Here is a 23,686-nt window from a genome sequence, read left to right as displayed (position 1 = left end):
TTTTTCTTTTTTTTTTTTTTTTGGGAGGCTGGAAACACGTAGCCACCCCGGCGTGTTTGTAAACGGGGGTATATTGACTGTCGGGGGAATGTAAAATGGTTGTCGGATGCTCTGCTGGTGGACGCTTCAATTTTGGATTGGATGGAGTGTAGACGATTTTTTCTATCCAGACCAGAGGCACTGAGGGGGATCGGAATTTACCGGTGACAAGTCTGAGAGAGGAAAAAAAAAAAAAGAAGAAAAGAAAAGAGGATCCAGTCGTTACATGGGGCAACACTTATAAAAGTCTGTTTTTATTTTAATCATAACTAAAGGGATTTGCATCAAGACTGGGAGCCTGAAGTCGATGAGAAAAGTGTTTTCCAGACAGAAAGGGACTACTCTCCCCCTCTGAGTTCTGCTGTAACTTTGAAGAACAGCTCCGATCATGGCGAAAAAGTATGATTTCCTTTTCAAACTGTTACTCATCGGAGACAGCGGAGTGGGAAAAACATGTCTGATCATCCGTTTTGCTGAGGACAATTTCAACTCCACCTATATCTCAACCATCGGTATGTTGTTAAAGTGTAATATTTGCATTATGACAGCAGCTTGTGATTGTTGTTTTGTTTTGTTTTTTCTAAGTTGGCACATATGTTTCCTGCATGCTGGATTTTTTGTTCCTGGATTTGATGTCCTGACTCTGCACAAACTGGTTTCTCATGCACACACAGTCAGAGCTGTCATGTCTCAACTAGTCTGTGCTCTCACATTTCCTCAACTTTTTTTTTTTTTTTTCTGTCTTACTGTCTCTTATCTTTTTTCTTTTTTTTTTTTTCTCCTCCCCCTGTTGAATGTCTGTGCTGGCTCTTCCCTGACCCTCTCCCCCATCTCTCCCTCAGATCTCATTCCTCTCACTTGGCTCTCAGAAGGTCCACCCACCCTCATTCCTATCTCTTTTACCATCTCTACGTTCCCAGAAGAATGGTTGGCTTTCTGGCATGCACAGTTTTTGCACAGGACAGCCCCCTCCTCTGCTCTGCCTCTCTCTGTGTATCTATCTGTCTCTCAGCAGGAAATTCAACCAAAAACAAAAACCACCCAGACCATGTATGTGCATCTTTTCTTATAATGGCTGATGGAGGCAGATCAACAAAAGGGGGTCAAATCATGGCAAAGATGACCCTGAATCAGTCTCCACCCAAATGGGGGTGACCTATATTTGCCTCAGTGTGATGTGTGTGAGCCGGGGTGGGTGTGTTTTCACTTCATATCTGAGGTATTTTACTCATTCTCATACCCCCCACCCCCCTTTCCTCTCTCCTCTTGTTATCCTTCAGGCATTGACTTTAAAGTAAAAACCATTGAAGTGGATGGAAAGAAAGTGAAACTACAAGTCTGGTAAGATTAGATAGTCAGTTACTGCATTCTTTTTAAATGCTCTGTGATTTGTCGCAGGCAGATAATACTGATATGTTAAGTTATGTTTCCCTGTTCTTTGCCTGCCTTGCCATTTTCCCTGAGAGAAAAGAGGAACCTCCCTCTTATTCTCCGAATCAGGACTTTATGACAGGGTTTATTGTCCAAGTATCCATCACACATGGCCACCACAAACAGACACTTCACATCATATAGCATACATTTGTTTTTCAAGCTTCTGCCTTCCTGCATAATAGTAATTTCAGTCTGTTACAGCTAAAAAGAACATGCTAATTACATTTCTTTCTTTCTTTTTTTTTACCCCCCAAGCTACTGTTGTGTTTTAAAATCCCCCTGTGTATGTTTTTGTGTAGGGACACAGCAGGACAAGAGAGGTTCAAGACCATAACAACAGCCTACTACAGAGGAGCTATGGTAAGTACAGGATGCCTGCAGAATGGCACACTGGGTAATCGGGCTGACATCAGTGCCCTTTGTGCTCATTCTGTACCTTTGACTGGATCGCTCTCTGTCTCTCTGTCAGGGTATCATCCTGGTGTATGACATCACAGATGAGAAATCCTTCGAAAACATCCAGAACTGGATGAAGAGCATCAAAGAGGTGAGACTGTTTCCTCTTTGTCAAAGTCTGAACAGTTAAGGCAGGAAACACTTAAAACAGCAGTTAGTCAGACAGTCCATATTAGTCATGAGTACGAGCCTCAGTGCAGCAACGACATAGTGTCACTGCACATTGAGTAACTTAACGGGTCAGTTCACAAAAATCACAGGAAACACATGGCCTGCTCTGTTTTACTCCTACTTTTTACACAAACCTCCTTCATCAACAGAAACAGCCTTAAAAACAACACACTGAGTTACACTTTACCCTTAGAAACTGGGGCATTATTTCCAGGGGTATGGGGACCCCTGGGGGGTTCACAACCCACAGCCAGGGGGGTCCGCAAAATTCTCTGCAATAAACTCCCGTGTAATTAAAAGTCCATATCTACAGATGGGAGCTATTTGCCCCAATAAAACATGCCCATTATGTCTGCTACTCCCACCCATATTCACTGTGAGCCAATAGAAAATCTGATACGATGGTGACACAACATGTTTATCTGTTGTGACTCACTGCAGAAATGAACTGGTCCTACTGCTGCTTAGCTAGAGCTAACTGTGGCTGGTGAGCATGTGAATGTTTTCCTGAAGTACTATGTTTAATTACTATGGTGTAATCTGTAACAGTATCATGACGACTGTTGTGATTGTTCAGAGAATTTTAATACGAATAAGGAGCAAAAAGTTCACTAATACAGTTAAACAGTGAAAGTCAGCTCTGACCTGGTTGTGCTAAATGTGTTCCAATTTTGCTACTTATTAATTTTCTGAAAGCTTTTAATTATTTATTAATCATCCTATATTATAAAAGGAGAATGGACTCTGTGTGTGTGTCTCAGGCATCACAAAAAATCCAGAAAGAGCTGACTGCTACAGTTTGGCATACTTATGTACTTTTGGTCAAGGAAGAGACTAGTGAAAACGGCAAGTTGATAAGACCATTATTTTGGGAGATATGAGTAATTTTGGAATAGAATGGCCTCCCCATGACCAATCACGTTGCTATGCCCAGAATCATAGAATCATCATTCAAGTGGGTTACCTAGCAACAGATAAACAATAAGGCCATTGCCATGGTGTCCAATTTGATGTGCAGAAACAGACATACCAGCTGAGAGGTTATTCAACTAAAAATGCTAGTGGAATTTATTTACCAAGAAAGTAAAGAAAGTAAAGGAATGAACTGTTTTCTCACAGGTCAACACGCTAGTTTACTTTAAAAAGACTACATGCTGTAAAGTTGATGCAGTGTAATCCAAATGATATAACCCTCTTTTTTAATGAATATATTAACATGTATCACCATTAAACAGGTCTGGATTATTTAGGCTGAAAAGTTTGTATCCACGCTTATACATTTTTGTTTGAAAATGCCAATGTTAATTTGGAAATATATTAATGTGGCTTTAGCCTATGAGTACAAATGATAGTAAGTTTATGTTTAATCTGTATGTAATGATTATGAAGGGGTTGTTGTTTCCAGAGAATAAATGTCTTTACTAAGGAGAAATGTAAGAGTCCCAAATTACCTAAATCCTAATCTATCAATAAATAAGAAAAAATAGAGGAGATTCAGTTGTTTATTCTTAGTTTGTCATATATCTGCCAGGATGTTTTTATTTTCCTGATGAAGGCTTGATGCTGAAATGTGTCTTTGTACAGTTAGGTTAGTATAGGTTTTGTATGTCTAACTTGATGACGCCACAACAATAATGGACATGTCTCCATCCATAGAGCTCCTCAAACGAAACATCATTTTTGAGTCCAAGGAGCAACATTCTTTTGTATCTGTCAGACTGAACTTTTTGCTGTAGAAGCTTATTACTCATGATACATAGCAGGTAAAAAATAAGTCTAAACAAAGCAAAATACCACAAAATGACACAAAAGAGTGTCTTAAAAATGAAATAATGTGATTTTTTCAATTTCACTATTATTGCAGTCTCATTGTAATAGACAAGAAATATGAATCTCTGAAGTAAGAGAGCCTGTAAGAATTAACTTTAATCAATGCTTTATTTTTTTTCCAATCTACTCAACTTCCAGAATTATGTCCTCTAGTGGCTGATGTTATTGTTCTGAACTTCATTCTGGTTTTGGTTTGATGTAAAGCTTTCATCTCTCCTTCTTGTTGTTCTCTTTCCTCTAAGTTTGATCTTAACTTGCCTCATTTGATTAATTTCTTTCTTTCTATTCCCAGAATGCATCAGCTGGGGTCAGTCGGATGTTGCTAGGTAATAAGTGTGACATTGAAGCCAAGCGGAAAGTTTCTAAGGATACAGGAGAAAAGGTGAAATGAGCTAAATTATAGCCTATATGCATTATTATTATTATTATTATTATTATTATTATTATTATTATTATTATTATTATCTATGAAAAGTCTATGGTTTTTAATTCTGCAGTGTCAGTAATGTTAACGAACAATCATTGCAACAACAGTGGAATTCAATCAGCTTCATAGGAGTGAGTGACTGAAGTCAGTGTCATGTTTTTGATGTTTCAGCTTTGAACTTACTTTAGATAAGATCCAGGAAGTGTTTCTCGCCCATATCCTGACATGCTGTAATCTGTTCTTTGTCTGTTGTTGATAGCTGGCTAAAGATCACGGAATCAGATTCTTTGAGACAAGTGCAAAGTCCAGCATTAACGTCGAAGAGGTGAGTTGGACTGTAATCTCTAACCAAACTCACACCTCATTAAACTTTACACTGTAAACCGGTTTAGCTCTGACTTTTCTGTGTTAATATGACACAAATTCTGCTCAAACCCATTATTTTCTCCCATTTTCTTTGATTTGTTGTGCAGTCTTTTCTGGCTTTGGCACGTGACATATTACAGAAGTCCAACAAGAAACCGGTAAGTTCAAACAGAAAGGCTTTTTTTTTACCATGCAGTTTTAATTTAAATTTTTCTTTTTTAACTTTAAATTATTTGTCTTTTTTATTTCCTTGTTTCACAGGGTCCCACAGGTCGGGAAGTGAAAATCACCAGCAGCACAGAGAAAAAGTCATCCAAATGTGTTCTTCTTTAGACAATCACCAGCACATTCAAATGTAGGGACACATCAGTATTACTAAAGAGATATGTAACATGTTTTCTGTCTCCATCTGGTGGACTCAGACATCAAATACATACAGGTGCCAAAAGCAGAGTTTATACTCCAAAAATGTACTTTTCCAGGAAAGTAATTTATTGGATTTCTTTGTTCATCAGAAATTGTTACTGAGCTCATAGTATCTGTACTCTATATTGAACATATTTTCACACTTCCTGTGATAATATCATCTTCTATACAATATTACAACCAACAATCCCCAAAAAATTCAGTTTTGCCCAATATTTTTCTGTCTTATCACCGCATTACTGAGGTGAGAGCATTGAAAGAGTTTTTTGAGAGGTGAGAGAGTTTTTTAAATCTTTGTAAACTTGGTAGTAAAGTAAGAAGTCACTCTCGGCTTGTTGGAATAATTTCATTAATTTCCAGATATATTACTTCTAGTTAATCTTTGATTCAAGGTGCCTCAGGGTCATTATAGATTCTGTTAGATGGTTAAAATTCTAGTAAGGAAAAACAAGATACACTGAACATTAAATGTTAAGGATTTATGGTTTAATTTCACCAGCAGCTGTATAATTATGTATTCAACAGAATCTATGAGGTGGGTGCCATTAAAGATCAAGCATCACAAGCTTATAACATTCCCTGGTCATTGTATAAAATTAAAAACAAACTCCTCTTTGCATTAATGAATGAAGTAAGTTAATGTTGTGTTGAGTTCAATCTGAAACAAACACTGGTGATAAACAAGCCTTGTTTTAATAGATGAGGGCGTTGAGAATGTTGAAGATAGCAGCAGTGGTAAATGTAATGTAATATGAGAAGATGAGTGGAGAGATGAAAGAATGATGGATAAAGTAAGTGAACATGAAGGTTGTGGATGCCTGGGGAAGCAGCAGTGCTCACACTGTTATCTGAAGTGCCTGGTAAACTGCTTTCAAATGCATTACAATCAGACATGACAGTTTCTCAGACAATTTTTTGTTCATTCAAAAATGATCACGTTTTCCCTTTTTGTCCTGCATAGATATATAGTTACCTCCTTTGTTATGTTTCTTGCACATTCTGTTCTCTTTTTAGATCTGCCACAGATCTGCCTGTATGTAGTTTTACATGCTGCGACTTGCTGAATAAAACTGCAAAACAGTCAAAATCGCCTTTGTCTTGTAGTTCATTAACTCTACTGCAAATATAAAATACTGGCAGTAGCAGCTCAGAGTCTGATGTAAGGAGCGTGCTTCTTTTAGTATATTCTTCTGTGGTGACACACATTGCACAGTCTACAGTTGAAGAGCTGAATAAACGTTCTCTGGCTCAAGGGCACTGACAGGAGACTAACTACACTGGTTATTGCTCAGATTAGACCAGGCACTTGTGGGACTACTATTCCCACTACTAGGACCCTCTGCTGCCTTCTTTTGTTAACTATTATCTCCCCAATACAGTACAGTGATATTTTCTTTTTTTATTGCTGCAGTAGTGGGAGCTGGAGGCGGTCGCTAGGCAACCGCCCCTCCTTCGCAGCATCAGCACCGCGACGGTGTACGCGCGCTGTGCCGCATCTTCAAGTTGCCTGCACGTTATGCGTGCCTTGTCATCACGTAGGGCAGGTTTCAGTTTGCAAACACGATACATTCTTTTCCAGTGTCAGTGCTCCACCGAGGAACAGAGGAAGGGACGTGAGGGCAGCAGAGAGGAAGGGCCAAGAGAGAAGAAGGATCCGAGAATATACTTTGGACGATTTTAGGATGTTATTTTGGATGTAGGTAGGCAGTGGGCTATGTTATGTTCATGTGACGTCTACTGGGAGGCAGTGAGATAAACGTCCGGGATACATACACACACATAAACACACGGGCTGAACGGGATGCCCGCGTGACTGCAGGGAGAAGAGAGGCGGCGGAGGGGGGGTCTAGGTGCGTGTGGACCACCGCAAAACCCTCGAGGCGGAGTTATCAAAGATCGAAACGTGTGAGGGGAGATTCATTCTAGCCCGGCTTCTATTTTTGGTGCAGTTTGAAAATCGATGGAAGATATTTATTTCCTGTTCATATCGAGGTAATAATTAGTGTCGCTTCCCGAATGAAACCGATGTGATTTCGAGCTTTGATCTCCACACCGCCTTTTTTCCCTCCGTGACAGGATGAAGACCCAGTAACATAAGGTCGCGGGAGGGGAGCGCACATGTTCGGATGCTGCTCCTCCTGACAGGACACATACACAACTGACCGACTCATGTCATCGCTAGTGGGAGTGCAACAACGAGGTGATCAGGTGCTTTCTTTGGGATGCTTTAGATTTTGCGGCCTACACGGGTCTCCAGTTACCGCAATGCCACGGGCGAGAGGAGGGAGAGGTGGAAAGGAGAAGATGGAGAGATGGTAGCAGAAAATAACCGAATGGAGCAGTAAAAAACCTATCTCCGGTTTTGTGATTGTGTTACAATCATAGAGCGACTAAGCAGGAGGATGATCTAGACTGTACCTCAGTGTAGGCTATAGTGGCCTGTGAAGTGCATGGGGTCAAAACCACTTTATCGACTATAACGTCAAATGAGGTGAGTACGGTGTAGTGGCTGCTCATTTCTCAACTTTCTGCTGACAAAGTTCTTGGACTCACTGACGGGACCTCAGTGCGCACCATGGGGCATTGCGGAGAACGTATGGCACCTGCCAGTGGAGAGTTTGGTGCATAACAGTGACAGAGTGGAGCTCTCAAGCCAGCCTTTATGTCACCCCCTCTTCCCTGCTGTACTTCTACTTACACTGCTGAACCTGGTCTTATGAACGCAAAGTAAGCATCAAACCTCTCCCACAGTCAAACCTACCATGCCTTCACCTTCAGACTCCAGCAGCGTGGCTTCGGCCTCCGGATCCAGAGGCTGGTCAGACAGCCGTAGGGGCATGTCAGGCAGGGGGGCTGGAAGTGCACGGCTTCTCCTCTACCTGGGACTTTGCCATTTGGGCCTGGGAGCCATGGTCCTGGCCTTCTCCTTCACCAGCATGGCCTTCACCTCCTCAGCCCGTGTGAGGCAGTCCTGTCCCTTCTGGGCTGGCTTCTTTGTAAGTGAAAAACTGATTGTCATGTAATATACAGATCCATGAATTAAAAAGACAAGTCTGACAGCATGTGTGTGATGTCTGTTTTCCAGGTGGTGGCATCAGGAATAGTTGGAATAATCTCCTGGAGAAGACCTCTGACTCTGGTGGTGTGTATATATCTTGCCTGATATGATATTCAAGTGTCATTAGTGGAAATATGCTGTAATAGTCTTTGGTGTACCACAAAATTCTGGTCCCTAAACAATGTCTGTGTTGCTGCTTCTTGTCTTGATCCATGTAGATAGATAGATAGATAGATAGATAGATAGATAGATAGATAGATAGATAGATAGATAGATAGATAGATAGATAGATAGATAGATAGATAGATAGATAGATACTTTATTCATCCCGGTCTCATACCTACATCCTTTGAAAAACGTATTTAAATATAATTGCACAAACACATGCACAAATGAATCTGCACTGGTTATTAGGGTAGTCACTGAACTGTTCAAACCACATTAAACAAGTAATAATATTTGGAATCTCTGCACATTACTGTGTGATACTATGGTTAAATGAGGTATGGTTGATGGATCATGCTAAAGAGAGTGTTATTTTCTTCACAATTAAGTTAGTAAGTACAGCCCTCAAGGTACTAAAATAAAGCTAAATAATAATAATAACAATATTTGCATCATTTGTAAGCGATTAGTCTCAGAGAGCCTCCACTATATCCACAACAAATTGGAAAGAAAAACAAACTATTCACTGCAGGCATTTCAAGGGCTCTCCTACCACTGGGGCTGTGAATAGTCAGTCCCACTTTCCCCACGCTTTGACATTACTGCTTGGTGGTTGCTTTAGAAGAATAAAATCTTGTCCAAATGAAACCATGGCTGTCGTGCTCCTCCACAGGTGTCACTGTTCATGCTGCTGTCTGCAGTGTGTGTGATCCTCAGTTTGGCCGGCTCGATGCTGTCCTGTCAGAACGCACAGATGGTCAAGTCTATGCTCACCTGCCAGGTACACAACATTATGCAAGCGCTCGCTTTTCCCTCATGCTAAAATGCCCTTCTAAACAGATGTACAGAGAACATGCCAAGAATAGTTTTTGGTTGGAAGTGTATATTTTTATTGTGTTTGCATGTAGGTGGAGAATGGCCTGTGTGTGTGTTGTGCACCCACTCACTCCTGCTCCATCACAGAAGAGGAGACCCTGGTCCTCTATCTAAACGCTGACTGCCACTCAGTTAGACATCAGTTAAAAGTGGGTGGCATCATGTGTTTGAACCTCAACATTTACCTGTACTTACATGTAAATGTATTCTGATGCTATTTTTTTTCTGAATGCATATTTCTCTGCAGGACCTTCTTTTCAGTGCTTGTGGTCTCAGCATTCTCTCCACTATCATTTGTACTCTGTCCACTGTGACCTGCAGTATCCACATATTCTCTCTGGACCTTGTGCACCTGGTGAGTGTAGACGCAGCACATTTCACACTTAACAGACTTTTTAGAGTGACTAATGCTCAGCAAATGAGCTGTACTGCTGCATTCAAGGATGGAGTTTATATTTTAAAAAACAAAATCACATCGTACAACACCAAAATCGAAAGAGCTGGCACAGTATGGGAAAAGCAAATGAAACAGGCTTTGAATAAAGAGTTGGAACAGGGGCAATTTAGGGCTAGTAAACAATAATAAAATTCTGAAGTATAAAATATTGAAAAAACGATGTGATTGTAATCATGATTTAACACAAAAGCAGCATCCAGGAAAAGAGTAGCCAGGAGCCAAGATCAATTGAGGACCACAAGCTTATCAACAAACACTTGAGAAAATTATTGAAATGAAAAAACAATGTTCCCCAAAGACAGTTAGGAAACGATTTGGTTATTTCACCCCTTATGATAGACAGTATAATTAAAAGTTCTGGAATATGGATGCATTTCAGTGCATAAAAATTGACAACATTGTATCTAGGACTATCATTCATCCATAGTTGATAGAACCACAGTGGTTCAAGGTTGCTGTGGCTAACCTTTATCCAGTTCTGCAATATGGAATTACATCAACAAATGCAGATTCAAACTCTCCAAAGACAAAAGGAAACCTTAAGTTCACTGTGTTCAGAAACCTCATGGACCATCACTCGGTAGAAACATACATCATCATTTTGAGAGAAATGGCGCCGTGTGGCCTGGACCAAAGACAAAAAGGACAACCCAGACTCTTGCCAGCAAGACATCCAGAAGCCAGGGTCTGTTGTGATCAGGGGTTGGGTCAGTGTCCTTGCCAAAGGTCACTTGGACTTCTGTGATGCAGCATTAATGTTGAAAAGCACACTGACATATGGGAGCAACACATACTGCCTTCATGACAGCAAAGGCACCCACATATACTTCACAAAGACAAAGTGAAACCACACTCTGCACACATTTCAAAGGCCTGGCTGAGGAAGAAGAGGGGATGTGCACAGATCTGGCCTGATGCAATTCTCACTTGTCAATAACAGACAATGTGTGGTGTATGATGAAATCCAAAATTCATACTGTTACACACCTTAACATTTATTTGCAGGAGGAACAGGATAAATTTTTACCCAAAACTGATTTACTACCTGGTATCTTCCATCCCTGAACATTGTTTAAAGTGTTGTGAAGCCAAATGGTAACTGTGCCAAGTTTTTTCTTGAATATTTTAGAAGTCTAAATGGAAGAAACGTGCGTATATTTAAAAATTAAATGAAGTTGACAAGACAAAACATGAAGTATACTGTGTTCGTACAGTTAAATTTAATGTCACTGCTGTCTTTTTTAACTAGCATTTTCCATACGGTGCCAGTCGTTTCTTATTTGGGCTTATATTCACTTCTGTCTGTGTTGTAATCCTAATGCATCTCCTGTTCTTCCTGTCTAGTTGGCGCCACATCGGTCTCGCTCTGTCAACCCAGAATGCACCACTCCTCAGGATGCTTTCCTGACCAACATCATGGACTTTGAGGAGTTTGTCCCACCCATCCCTCCACCTCCCTACTACCCTCCTGAGTACACCTGCAGCTCTGAGACAGACGCTCAGAGGTACCATAAGCCTATTTATTCTATTTTTAACATTTCGCACAAGAATTACAATTGCATTTCAAGTTCTAACATTTAATGACTACATTCTTTTTTTATGTGTAGTATCACTTATAATGGCTCCATGGAGAGCCCTGTCCCTCTGTACCCCACTGACTGCCCCCCTCCCTATGAAGCTGTGATGGGACAGAGAGCTGCCAGCCAGGTGAGCATGTGAATATGTCTTTGTGTGTGTGTGTGTGTGTGTGTGTTTGTGTGTTGATATGTTGTGAAAAGAAGCGGTGCTTACTGATACTTGTACGTTGTGTCTATCAAGGCGACAGTGTTTGACCCCCATGGCACTGAGCTGTCTTTAGAGAGAGGAACTTCTACAGCCTTCAGCGGTGAAGGTAAGACAACATTGTAACAACTTGTTACCAACAGAAAAGCTCTCACGTATGAATGATGAATGAAGTATGCTTGTTCAAATATTTAAGTTCAGCAATGACATAAGTAGTTAAATATTTTAGCCATAAAAAAACACTCATTTATGGCAGCAGCAGCAGCCGCAGTGAAGGGAAAAAAATGCCAGAATTTACTTTTGCAGCTCTCTTCTTGATGTCCAAATCAAAAGACTAACTTTACACTGAGCCTGTTTACATGCACATTAATACTCTGATCACGATCTGATTTTTGTAGTTATCAGATGTGTTGATCATGTAAACAGCATAATCTGATGTGCTTTATCAGACAAGAACAGTTACCTAATTATGAGAAATCAGATTAACACATCTGGATTTCTCCCCAATAATCTGATGTCTTTGTGCAGGCTGAAAACAGCTCTGTTCAACTGTGTATATAACAACTGAAAGGGTTCTATCTGCACTCTTCTCTTTTACTTTGTTTTAATTGATTATTATTTATGTTTTATTGATTATGTTTTAATTGTAATTGTGTGCTTTTAATCTCTTTTCCATTTTTGTAAAGTACTGTGAATTGCCCTGTGTATGAATTGTGCTATACAAATAAATCTGCCTTGCCCCTTGCCTTGCATGTATATTTATACAATCTCATTCTTTTACATTTATGTATAAATAATTGAAAATGGAAGTGATGTAATCAAACATGAGCAGAAGACAATAGCAGGAAATTTGAGTCTACCATCAGTACATTCAAATGTACCCGAAAGAAATCCAATAATGGACTGAAACGTGAAGTACATGTAAACGTGTTGGATTTGATTATTACAATTATCTGATTTCTAACACACCTGGTTCAATTAATGATGAGCTCATCACCAACCTCTGCAGAAGCCTGATAACGATGCAGTGGCTTCCAGGTGTGTTGGAAGAGGGAAATATCTAAAACATACAGTAATAATAATATATTACGCATTGTAATAAAAGATTTGTTTTGTGTTTTAGTTTCCATGGACAGTGGATCTCTGTTGATGTCAGAGATCGTGGACATCCCTGATGACTCCTCCCCCTCTGAGGACTCCTGTCTGATGGAGGTTGGGCTGAGAAACCAGGGAGAGAGAGGCAACAGGACCACCAGTGAGGGGGGAGATGGAGGAGAAGGAGGGGAGTACATCAGCTACCGCGGTCCTCCGTCTCAGACACCGGAGAGTCCACTGGCTGGAGGACCCAGAGCTAGACGCTTCATCAGAGGAGAGAGGTCCAACTCCTGCTCTTCACCCAGCACAGCTACTACAACATACAGGCAAGCACCAAACAGCATATCAGCATGATTATAGCTATTATAGAAGTTTTCCTTACCTGTCGTACTTATTCAGTCTCTCACTTGATTTAAGTTTTAGGGTCTGTATAAGTAGTTTTATTCTTATTTTGAGGAAATCTATTTATTTATTTGTTTAAAACCAATCAGTCAAATTTTATTTATATAGTGCCACATCATAACAAAAATTATCTCATGACACTTTACATTTAGAGCTGGTCAAACCTGAAAGTAAAACCCTCTACTCAATACAACATCCAATCCAGAGATGTCATTGTGTTCCTGCATCGTCATCCAGGTCCCCAGTGTTGCGGCGCCAGGCCTTGCTGACCAGTAGCTGCTCCCAACTAGAAGCCATAGGTGCTTCGGCCTCTCAGCAGCGACCTTTTATCCCAGAGATTCGAGTTCGTCCCTCCACTCCCTCTTGCCAAGGTGCAGGCCTGGTCTCCTCAGCTCCTGTCACGTCATCCTCCTCAGCTGACAGTAAGCAGGGTGGTCAGGGTCACGGACCCCCACTCCCTCGCCAACCCCTGTATCTACGACGAAGAGCTGGGAAGACAGAGAAGGACGGGGAGGGCTTGAGAAGAAGGGATAGTGAAGGGTTTCTGCGTCTTGTGAGGTCACATAGTGAGCCAGGCATTGGTTCTTCTACCGATACAGGTAAGTCAGACCCTGAAGTAAACACGCTTTGTTTGTAATTATTTCTTTTCCTGTGACCACTCCTTCTACTCCCTCTTCTCTAGTTGACTTTGGCTCTGGAGGCAGTAAGGACGGCGGTCTCACATCAACAGAAACAGGTCAAATGTTTTAAGAGAGCTTCAAGATGATGCTTTTTGGCTTTTACTTGCATGCATGAAAGGCTCAGAAGAAGCCACTTTGGGCTGTTTTATTAAGTTAAATTTCAATACATTTGTATTAACTTCCAATCATTTGTCACTAGAGCAGACTCAAGTACTAAAGGAAATGTAAACATCTTTTTCTCATTAACTGTTTCATAACATCTTAATGGTCTAAGACTCAAACAAACTGACAAATTACATTTCACAGTGAAAACAAATAATGACTTTACCACTTCCTCATTTACATGTCACTGTCATTGTTCACTTACATCCATATTTATGAGTATTCCTACTCTTTGCAGTTAGAGGACTTGCACAGCAAATGTTTCTTCCAATCCCTGTTTTGCTGTATTTGTTGCGTGATAGAGAAAGAACTAAGATAATGACTAAGATTCAGTATCTTAATTTATGCATTCTCTGTATGATGAATTGTAGTTTGTGATACAACACAAACAGGCTTCCATACACACTGCAAATACACACTGTACTTATCGATGATGTTGCACATTTATAAAACAGTTACACTCTGTTCATGCAGTTATAACAGGGACAAACTAGAAGGAAATAACCCATTCTAAGATCAGAATTTAGTGCTGTTAGTTTAACTTTTCCTTCTTTTTTCATTTCAAAGGGCCAGGATCTGAAGCCTGTCTGTTGCCCCGTGCTTCTCTGGCCCCCGCTGCAGCTTTGCCCACTAAAGGCAGCATGAAATCAGCAGCCACAGGGGTGCAGGTCCCATCTAAACCTCCCCCTACCTCGCCACTGCGTTTACCTAAAGACTGCCACCGTTCTCTAGGAGACCTTAAGGTACATCAAAAAGTGTAACTGTAGGTTTATACTACAATCCCAATTTCACCCCATATCTGGCGCTTACCCAACATTTTAGAGGCATGTTCCTGCCATCAAATGTAAAATTGCTTTATTTTTTCATATAATGGTACATTTTTTTCAGTTTAAACCTTGAATATGTTTTCTATGTTCTATTGTGAATAACATATGGATCTCTGGAATTTGCAAATTATTGCAGTCTGTCTTGTTTACATTTTACACAGCATCTCAACTTTTCTTGATTTGGGTTGTAGCATGGTGGACAGAGGGATATAGGTTATGATTAAATATATTGAGCTATAGCACTATGTTGTATATTTATTATTGTATATTCTTTCATCTAAATTTAGGAAAACTAGGCCTGATATAAAGAATATAACACTATGTGCTAAAACATGAGTAAAAAACTTTTCTTTTAAAATGGATTCAGAACAGTGTGATCTTCACTTTCATGTATTGTATTTATTGCATGTATTTGCCATCAACTTTTTGTCCAAACAGAGCAACAAAATTAGTATTTGCTTATCTCTCTATAAAATTGATTTTACATGTAAATTATTGATGCAAAATCGATACATGATATCAAGATCCTCAAGAGTATTCATGCTTATTTACATATCTATGTTATATACTGTTGCCCATAAAGGTGGAATAAAATATTTTTACCTCTTCTCATGAAATGATTGTGACAATGAGATTTATTCTTGATAGATTAAGTTAAACTGTGACTCAGTATGTAATCACTGTACCTGGTCTAAAGTGATTAATAATGTGTATAAACAGTAATAAAAAGAGGAATGTGTTTGAAAACAATATTATTCCAACTTTACAGGTAACAGAGTATAATGATGCACAGGTGTAATATTTACCAATGTCATTTGACATTTCCTGGGTTTGTAAAAGAAAAAAAAAATTATTTTGCTGTTGTTACGTTTGTCCCTTTATTCTTGTTCTTCAGGTAACTCGAGTTCTGGTGGCTCGCTTCCTGCAGCGCTCCAAACGCAACCTAGCACCCTCGACAGAGCATGCTGGGAATACAGGACAGGGTCCAAAGAGGAGGGGCGGAGCTGAGGGGACTGGAACCAACCATCTGCCCCTGGACCAAGTATGATAATGTGTTATAAATTAACTCATTAACACAAACTCCACTAGAAGGAGCTACCAAATTCCTTAGAAATCAGTAACAAACCTGTGCCTAATTTTAAATATAATATTTATAATGTCAAAGATATATTTTGTTGTATCCTGCTGTTTTTGCCTAACTTTTTTAATTTCTTAGTCTCATAAAAGGCTTTCTACAACTTGTTTGCTAATTAACATTCACTCTAAACCCTATAATCCTTATGTTGGATAGCTGTTTTCTGTTTGTCTGTGGATACTGCATCTATCACATGCATCATAAATAAATGTATGCATCGTTTTCAGGTGTTGCGGACCCCTTGGAACACCAACCGGGGACACCCCAATCATCACTCCCATCACCCCCATTACCGTGGCCACCACCATTCCCACAGTGACAGTCGACACAATCGGCATTACAGCAGCCGAATCCCAGAGGGCATCCACCTGCGTAGCTGTGGAGATTTAAGCTCCTCCTCCTCATTACGTCGATTAGTGACTCCTCATACCCCTCATGGTTCATCAGGAGCTCTATACTCAGAGTCTGCGCTGTGAGGACAAAGGAGGAATAGAGGAGGAGGTATGCAAGGGGGAAGATTAAAAGGTGACTGGAATGAGTGGAAAAGGGGCAGACTGATGATAAGTACAAGCTATGGTTTTAGTTTATGAACTCTGGACTGTCTTCCCTCCTTGTTCTCTTTGTCACCTCCATTTTCTGATGCCAACTGCGCAAACAGCCTTATAAAGTGGTGCTCTTTATCACAACATAAAACCAGAGCTCACATATTTCATTGTTCAACAGCAGTGAACAGACTAGATGCGTACATTTGGCCATTCAGGTCCCTGTTCCAAGGCTGGCCCAGACCAAACTAGAAGCATCCTTACAGTGATTCTGTATCTATCTCCTCATCATCCTCATCTGGAAACGTGTTTTTTCCTCAAGACTCGAGACAGAACTCTTCTACTACTCATGCTACAACAACCACTTGTGTACTTACAGCCTGTAACATAATTATGGGTTGCAAAATGCTTCTGGTCCTTTTGTACATTGCTGTTCATTAAGAGGATCGCTCAGGTGAAGTGATCGTGGAAACCTTTATTTTGTCTTCCATTTATTGAAAACATGCATCTCAATACACTATCCACTTATAGATAGCTGAGTACATTGTAAATTAAACAGAAAAGGCTGAACGTGAGGACACACCGTCTCACATGGAAAACATTTTACTGAGTTGAAAATTTTGTCTTTTTCATTTTGCAACTCAGATCTCCATTATTTTACACTTCCATAAAGGCCTTCACAAGAGGCAGCCAGCATTTCTAACACTTACATGAAAACACACCACTGACACATGCTCTTCTTTGAAATATATTCTCTGTGGGTGTCCACTGGGCACAGTGGTTTGATTTGCATATGTGCATGTTTTGCTACAGCCTCCCCAATACAGCAGGTACCTTGTGCATTAGATTCTGACCGTCTGTGTAACTAAGTAATATGTCTTCAGAATGTCTTTATCTGCATGTTTTGACAATGCTTCTTACTTTTTTCCTCTTGCACCCAAGACCTTTGATAGTAGCAATTTGAAATGCATTTGTGTTAATAGAAAGCTGAAAGGAAAGGTCAGAGTCAAAGATATGTAGTGTTTATCGAGTTTAATGCCAGATGGCTGCAGAGATGCCTCCGCAGTCTAATTTGATTTGATAGGATTTGAAAATGTTTCAAGTGCGCAAGCATATCTCTGACACTGGCTAAATCAGCCTAATTCTGTAAGATAAACAGATGTAAATTGCACCGTGACTCTGGCATGAAGAGTCTCTTGCAATAAATGTACAGACTTATTTGATACAAGGCTAGAATTCACATTACAGGTTGCCAAGGGTCCCCTTTTGAATTGCAGGGATTATGAGTGGGTGGTTAAATGAAAACACCTTGGGCTGCTGGTACCGCAGTGACAGTAATGATGTGATTCCGACAGCTCTAGAGACTGAATAAGATGTATCAATGTATGTATCAGATTGGAGATTTTTCTTTGGAACGTATTTTTGGTGTGTTCACTAAGTGATATTGACCCCATGTCAGTAAAGGCACATTTTTGGATACACTCATATGTATGTAAATTATTTAAAAAAGTACACGCATACACACTTTACCTGCATATGAATGCAGGCACACTCATACACTCCCTTATTTAGGCACTGAGCTGTGTTTCTACCTCCTGTCTTGCATAAAACATTATTTATTTAAATAAATGTATATCTGTATTGCAGGCTAACAGGACAGAGCCTTGAAACATGAATTATAAATGTATCTAAATATGACACCTATTCCAGATTTTAAATGCAGTGTCAATGGCAAACTCTCAATGCAAGTTATGTATTTCAACCTATGAAATAAATGATAGACTTTAAAAGGAATTCTTATGTTGATGTTTCCTACATTCAATAGATTTTGTTTCTTCATTTCTACTCCTCTGTCACTAAAACCTTAATCAGCCTATAGTAATCGGCCCGTTCCACTCAAACCCCGCCTCTATTAAATTCCTATTGGTCGGTCAGTATGAAAGCCGATCCTGGTTCGATGTAACTGTCAAATCAAAACGCTTAATGTCAAATGGAGCCGTTTAAACCCCGCCCAGATGCACCACTCGCAAAGGTCCCCGGGTAATTTAGTTCAGTGGCGCTTTAATAAAACGGGGTACGCCGAGCCGGAGAACTACAGCCTGCACGTCCTGTTTCAGGAGACGTTCACAGACTTCAGTTTGACACTAAGACGAATATTAAGAAGATAATATTTTTTTCTGTATTACACTGAACTGTTTGGGAAAAGAGGACCGCGAAATAATGGTAAGCACGGACATGAGTGTGACTAAAAAATCACAGTGTTGGTTAGAATAATAGGGGGCGTAACGTACCTGCCGGATGCTCTTAAACAATGTAAGCTAATGTCAGCCAACGCGCCTTCTCATGACATGGGAACTTGGCAGCTAATAATAGTTTTTCTCTTTCTCTCGTCTTAACCTTAATCCTTCACAGGGTTTAGTGGACTGTTAGCCGAGCAGCTAACTAATGACAGTTAACCTTTTTGGTACAGCTCACTATCCGTACGCGAAATGTAGAGCTAATGGTGCAGCCTGACAAGTTTGACCTGAGCTTGTTTACATGAGACAGAGCATTTGGTCCTCTCAGGAATGAGACAACTCATAAATTTAGTTATTAATACTCGGAAAATAATCCGGACCATGCGGTTGACTGCCTTTCCGATTCATCTAAAAAATACATCTCTTATGCTGTGCACATCATCTTCTCAGGGAGACAAGATTTGCAATGGGACACATAGCAAAAAGCCGCTGCTGTCAGACTCTCAGATGTTTGAAGCCCAGTTTGAGGAGCTGGTGACTGAGCTGACAGAGAGGGACTTCACTGATCCTGCCCTGGCCGATGCCCTCAACAGGCTCAGAGAGGTGAGTCTACCGTCCGGCTGGAGCTAAGGTCCTCGAGCAAGTACCGTCTTGTTTTACCTCCGTGTTTTGTCCCCAGGTTCTGGTGTACAATGCCCCTGGAGGCAAGAGGAACCGGGGCCTCTCTGTGATAGGCTCACTGCGGGAGCTTGTCCCATCCACTGAGCTCACCCAGGACACTGTACAGCATGCTCTGCTGATTGGATGGTGCATTGAACTGGTGAGGACATGACCTGTGTTGGGATGAATACAACTCATGACATGATATCAGTGCAAATACATATAAAGTCTTACAAATACCGAGAATCCATGCTCACATCTCAACCTTGTCAGTATACAGAGGAATTGGAAAACTAAAATAGTGTAATTTAACTCTCCAAAACTAGAGAATTTGGTGATTTAGTAATGCTAACCTCTAACCAGGGGTATCTATACCTGGTCCTCAAGGGCCTGTATCCTGCATGTTTTAGATATTTCCATCTTCCAACACACCTGGTTCAATTAATGATCAGCTCATCATCAAGCTCAGCAGAAGCCTGATAACAATGTAATGGCTTCCAGGTGTGGTGGAAGAGGGCAACATCTAAAACATGCAGGATACCGGCCCTCAAGGAACGGGTTTGGACACCCCTGTAAGTCTAACCTATTTGTATGGATGAATGGGCTTCATTTTTGGTTTGCCTCATTGTTTCCACAAGTTTCATGAAAATCTATCCAACAGTTTTTCCATAGTCCTGCTGGCAAACGGCCAGTTAAACACAAGTAACTTCATGACATGTCACTTGATACTAAAGTCAGTCCAGTACTTCAAAAACCGGAAAAAATAAGTAAGGCAATTCATTTTACCAAAAGCTTTATGTAAGTTAGTTTAAGTAAAACACAATACTCTTAATACAGCCAAGGACAAGGATAGCTGCGGCATTTCATAATCTCTGATTTAGTAGAACTCATATTGTCACCATACGTGTACTGTATACCGTCATATTGCCCAACTTAATAACACAGACTGAGATGCAGAGAACATTGTGAGTTGATGTCAATGTGTGTTTTTTATCATTTTGCACCTGCCAACAGGTGCAATAGAGAAAGGTTAGACTTGTAAACAATGACAAAAGGCGTCTGCACACTCTCAGTCAAGTTTTATTACAACATTTATGTCTGTCTGACCTTCATCAGGTATGTAGGCAGCATCCTAATGAAGGTCAGAGAGACAAAACATAATACAATTTCAACAAGGAGCCCAACAGTGTGAAGGAGCTTTATTTTCTAATTTAATGTGGGTTTTAAAAGACTTTTAAGTGATTGGCTCAGAGTCTGAGATTCAATGACATGTTTATCTTCAATGACCTACCCTTTATTCATCTATTTAAGATTTATACTAGTTTGAAGTCTGGTTTTGTAGAAATTACTTGTATAGGTTGGAGGAGAGCTGTAGTGTATGCCTTAAAGTTCACAAAATCTCAACTGATGTCCAGACAGTCATAGCTTATAATGGTTCCACACTCTTTATGTTGTGTCTTTTTTGGTTGTAGCTTCAGGCATTTTTCCTTGTGGCTGATGATATCATGGATGCATCTGTGACTCGACGAGGACAGCCCTGCTGGTACAAGAAGGTCAGTTTTACTGTTTGTTTTTTTTTTTTTTTTTTTCAAGAAAATTCATTTGTGATATGTCCAGTAAATTTTTAATACAGCCCAAATCTCAAATCACAGCTTTGCCTCAATTGGCTTTAGTGTAGTGGTTTTGTGGATGTTTTCAGGTTCTAATGTAAATCATCTGCCTGTTCTTTTTAAAGGATGGAATTGGTATGGATGCCATCAATGACTCATTTCTTTTGGAAGGGTCAATCTACAGACTACTTCGCAGACACTGCAGGGACAAACACTACTACTTCAACCTACTTGAATTATTTACTGAGGTAGTACAAACATTTCTTTGAACACACACACCTATACATACTTCCAGGAGACTTACTTTTGTGTGTGTCTTTTTGTTTTTCAGACATCTTTCCAGACGGAACTCGGCCAAGCCCTTGACCTCATGACTGCTCCACCTGGTCAGATTGACCTCAACAGATTCACAATGGAGAGGTAAGAATTGTAAACATGTTTTTACCGAGCATATGGGGTGAACTTTTTAGAGAATCAAGTAAAGTGACTATGCAGTTTACCAGAGAGAACGGGGTAAATGGATGTCGATTTTGGTCTTTCAGGTATAAAGCTATTGTGAAATACAAGACCGCTTTCTACTCTTTCTACCTCCCAGTGGCTGCAGCAATGTACATGGTGAGTATGTGTCTGCAGTGTAAACTTGGATTAAAAAGGCTGTACACCCACAATTCACACCTTTTCTTACTACTGATCTTTCCCTGCAGGCCAGGGCTTTACTAAAGAGGTGCACATTGTCTGATGTTTTTATATTGTAAACAAATAGGACTCGATAGCAAGGTCACATGTAGCACTAAAAGTACTGGACAGAATTAGTAGTGAACATGCTTTATCAATGAGAGGATGAACAGAGGGAGGGAATCTAGGGAAAGTAAGAGAACTAATTTTATCTTGTTTTAAAGTGTTTATTTTCTTGTCTTTACAGGCAGGAATCAAAAGTGAGGAGGAACACAATAATGCCAAACACATCTTGCTTGAGATGGGAGAATTCTTCCAAATACAGGTATACTATCATTTATTAGTCTTAAATATATCACGCAGTAGCTTCACTTGAATTTGCAGACTAATCTCAGACTGTGAACATGTCACCTACAGGATGACTACTTAGATTGTTACGGTGACCCCGCTGTGACTGGGAAGATTGGTACAGATATCCAGGACAACAAATGCAGCTGGCTAGTAGTAACAGCACTGGAAATTATGACTCCTGAGCAGAGAGCAGAGCTGGAGGTGAGTGTTCGTGTAGTAAACTACAAAGCTGAAACCTTTTTAAGTTTGTACTACAGGTTTATTGTTGTTACATAAGTACAAATTTTTTTGCGATAATGTTATTAAAAACCTCAGTTGTTTATCCTGTGTTGCTTTGATGAAAAGACAGAAACTATACTGGAAATGTTAATATCACACACTATTTATTCCATGTATTGGTCCAGATTGGAAATAATGAAGTATAATTAAGGCAGTTTTTCCACAGTAAGCAGTTATATTAATCAAGCAAGATAACATCTAGATAAAGTGCAGCCCATGGAATGAAGTATCTACTGTGTTTTGATTGCAACACTTTGTCTCTATTATAAATGTGTTTGTTTTGCCTAGAGAATTCATTTGATGACTGTAGCCTTTTGGTTTTATTCTGATGATTTTTAGAATTGTCCATATTTGCAGTAACTACATTCTGATGCACCGTTTAGAGTGTACTAAATTTACTTTCTACTATGTCAGTGAAAATTAAACTGTGTTCATCACCTCCTCAGGCATGTTACGGACAGCATGATGAAGCTAGTGTGGAAAAGGTGAAAGCACTGTACAGTGCACTAGAAATGCCAACACTCTACCGCAAATATGAAGAACAAAGCTATCAGCGGCTCCAGAAACTCATCGCCTGTCACGCACAAAACCTTCCCCACTCTGTCTTCCTCAACTTTGCCAAGAAAATCTACAAGAGGAACAAGTGAGAAAGAATGGTGAAACATGTATAAGCTGAAGCAGGTGCATCAACATGGGTTCCTTTTGACTTTTACTCTGATGCACTGATCTGCCCCTCTTTCTTGAGGAGGACTATGAAAGGACTGAGACTCTGACTTGAACAGCATGACCCAAACAGGACTGTGTCATTTAGAAATCCAACAAACACTCTACTGTAGATATTTTTGCTTGTGAATGTCAAAACTATGCTGTTTATGATCTCAGTCTGATGAAGAAGTCCCATTAATACATGTTTCTATGTACAGATTCCCCCTGAGGTAAACAATGGTACCATCAAAAAAAAAAAAAAGGCCAAAATGAGACATGGGCTGCAAGTAATTTTGCAGCTATTTCATGTATTGGTTAATTTGCTGATAATTTTAATGATTAATTAGATGTCTCCTACATCCATTGGCATTCGTTTAACGGATAAGGCATCAAAAACTATTTTATTCATGTAAGAAAAGACATAAATCTTCATATTGAAGCAGCTCCAACTAGCAAATGCCTGACATTTCTCCTAAAATATACTGAAATGATAACAAGTAATCAATATTGAGTCAATTTAAATTTGTATATTTGGAGTATTTGTTATTTGAAGGCAGGACAGGTATGACAGTAGATGCATTAAAACCTAATTCCATTTATTATTTTTATATTGCTGCTACTGTAATATATATCTGCGCTGACAGGAATGTCATTGCTTTTAATATATAAATAAAATATGATTGCTATTCTCCTGTTTTTGCTCTTGGTATTTCATGTGTTTGTTTACTTTTTAAAGTCTATTTGATAATAATGATGATAATGAATGCTCTTATTATGTAGAAATGCATGCAATCAGAGTATGATTAAAGAATAATAACAGCAGATTAAAGGTGGTGCTT

The 23,686-nt window shown here is 39.8% G+C and overlaps 3 protein-coding genes across 5 annotated transcripts; all 3 read left to right on the top strand.

Moving 5' to 3' along the window:
- Nucleotides 1-9: 9 nt before the first annotated feature.
- rab13 (RAB13, member RAS oncogene family) lies at nucleotides 10-6,236 on the top strand. The gene is made up of 8 exons (XM_030158782.1): nucleotides 10-551; nucleotides 1,320-1,380; nucleotides 1,773-1,833; nucleotides 1,943-2,020; nucleotides 4,223-4,312; nucleotides 4,617-4,682; nucleotides 4,831-4,881; nucleotides 4,985-6,236. Exons 1-8 carry the CDS (start codon nucleotides 428-430, stop codon nucleotides 5,054-5,056), a joined length of 603 nt encoding a protein of 200 aa, XP_030014642.1. The 5' UTR covers nucleotides 10-427; the 3' UTR covers nucleotides 5,057-6,236.
- A 424-nt stretch (nucleotides 6,237-6,660) lies between these two features.
- On the top strand, nucleotides 6,661-17,815 carry fam189b (family with sequence similarity 189 member B). Of its 2 annotated transcripts, XM_030157957.1 has the most exons (15): nucleotides 6,661-7,141; nucleotides 7,226-8,145; nucleotides 8,235-8,291; nucleotides 9,046-9,153; nucleotides 9,281-9,397; nucleotides 9,496-9,603; nucleotides 11,050-11,210; nucleotides 11,313-11,412; nucleotides 11,524-11,596; nucleotides 12,611-12,908; nucleotides 13,222-13,583; nucleotides 13,667-13,720; nucleotides 14,394-14,569; nucleotides 15,549-15,695; nucleotides 16,016-17,815. In XM_030157957.1, the coding sequence occupies exons 2-15, from the start codon at nucleotides 7,912-7,914 to the stop codon at nucleotides 16,262-16,264; spliced, it is 2,244 nt and encodes a 747-aa protein (XP_030013817.1). In that variant the 5' UTR covers nucleotides 6,661-7,141; nucleotides 7,226-7,911; the 3' UTR covers nucleotides 16,265-17,815. The 2 variants fall into 2 exon arrangements, with proteins under 2 accessions (XP_030013817.1, XP_030013815.1); XM_030157955.1 differs by having other exon boundaries at nucleotides 6,661-8,145.
- A 572-nt stretch (nucleotides 17,816-18,387) lies between these two features.
- On the top strand, nucleotides 18,388-23,533 carry fdps (farnesyl diphosphate synthase (farnesyl pyrophosphate synthetase, dimethylallyltranstransferase, geranyltranstransferase)). 2 transcript variants are annotated; one of them, XM_030157959.1, is made up of 10 exons: nucleotides 18,388-18,553; nucleotides 19,018-19,170; nucleotides 19,247-19,387; nucleotides 20,700-20,780; nucleotides 20,963-21,085; nucleotides 21,169-21,257; nucleotides 21,380-21,452; nucleotides 21,760-21,837; nucleotides 21,930-22,064; nucleotides 22,589-23,533. In XM_030157959.1, the coding sequence occupies exons 1-10, from the start codon at nucleotides 18,551-18,553 to the stop codon at nucleotides 22,787-22,789; spliced, it is 1,077 nt and encodes a 358-aa protein (XP_030013819.1). In that variant the 5' UTR covers nucleotides 18,388-18,550; the 3' UTR covers nucleotides 22,790-23,533. The 2 variants fall into 2 exon arrangements, with proteins under 2 accessions (XP_030013819.1, XP_030013818.1); XM_030157958.1 differs by lacking the exon at nucleotides 18,388-18,553 and having other exon boundaries at nucleotides 18,769-19,170; nucleotides 22,589-23,427.
- Nucleotides 23,534-23,686: the final 153 nt, after the last annotated feature.

The sequence above is a fragment of the Sphaeramia orbicularis genome, chromosome 16 (assembly GCF_902148855.1).
Source record: "Sphaeramia orbicularis chromosome 16, fSphaOr1.1, whole genome shotgun sequence".
NCBI classification, from domain to species: Eukaryota; Metazoa; Chordata; class Actinopteri; order Kurtiformes; family Apogonidae; genus Sphaeramia; species Sphaeramia orbicularis.
The sequence above is the reverse complement of the archived record's forward strand: the minus strand, read 5'-3'. Positions and strand labels throughout refer to the sequence as shown.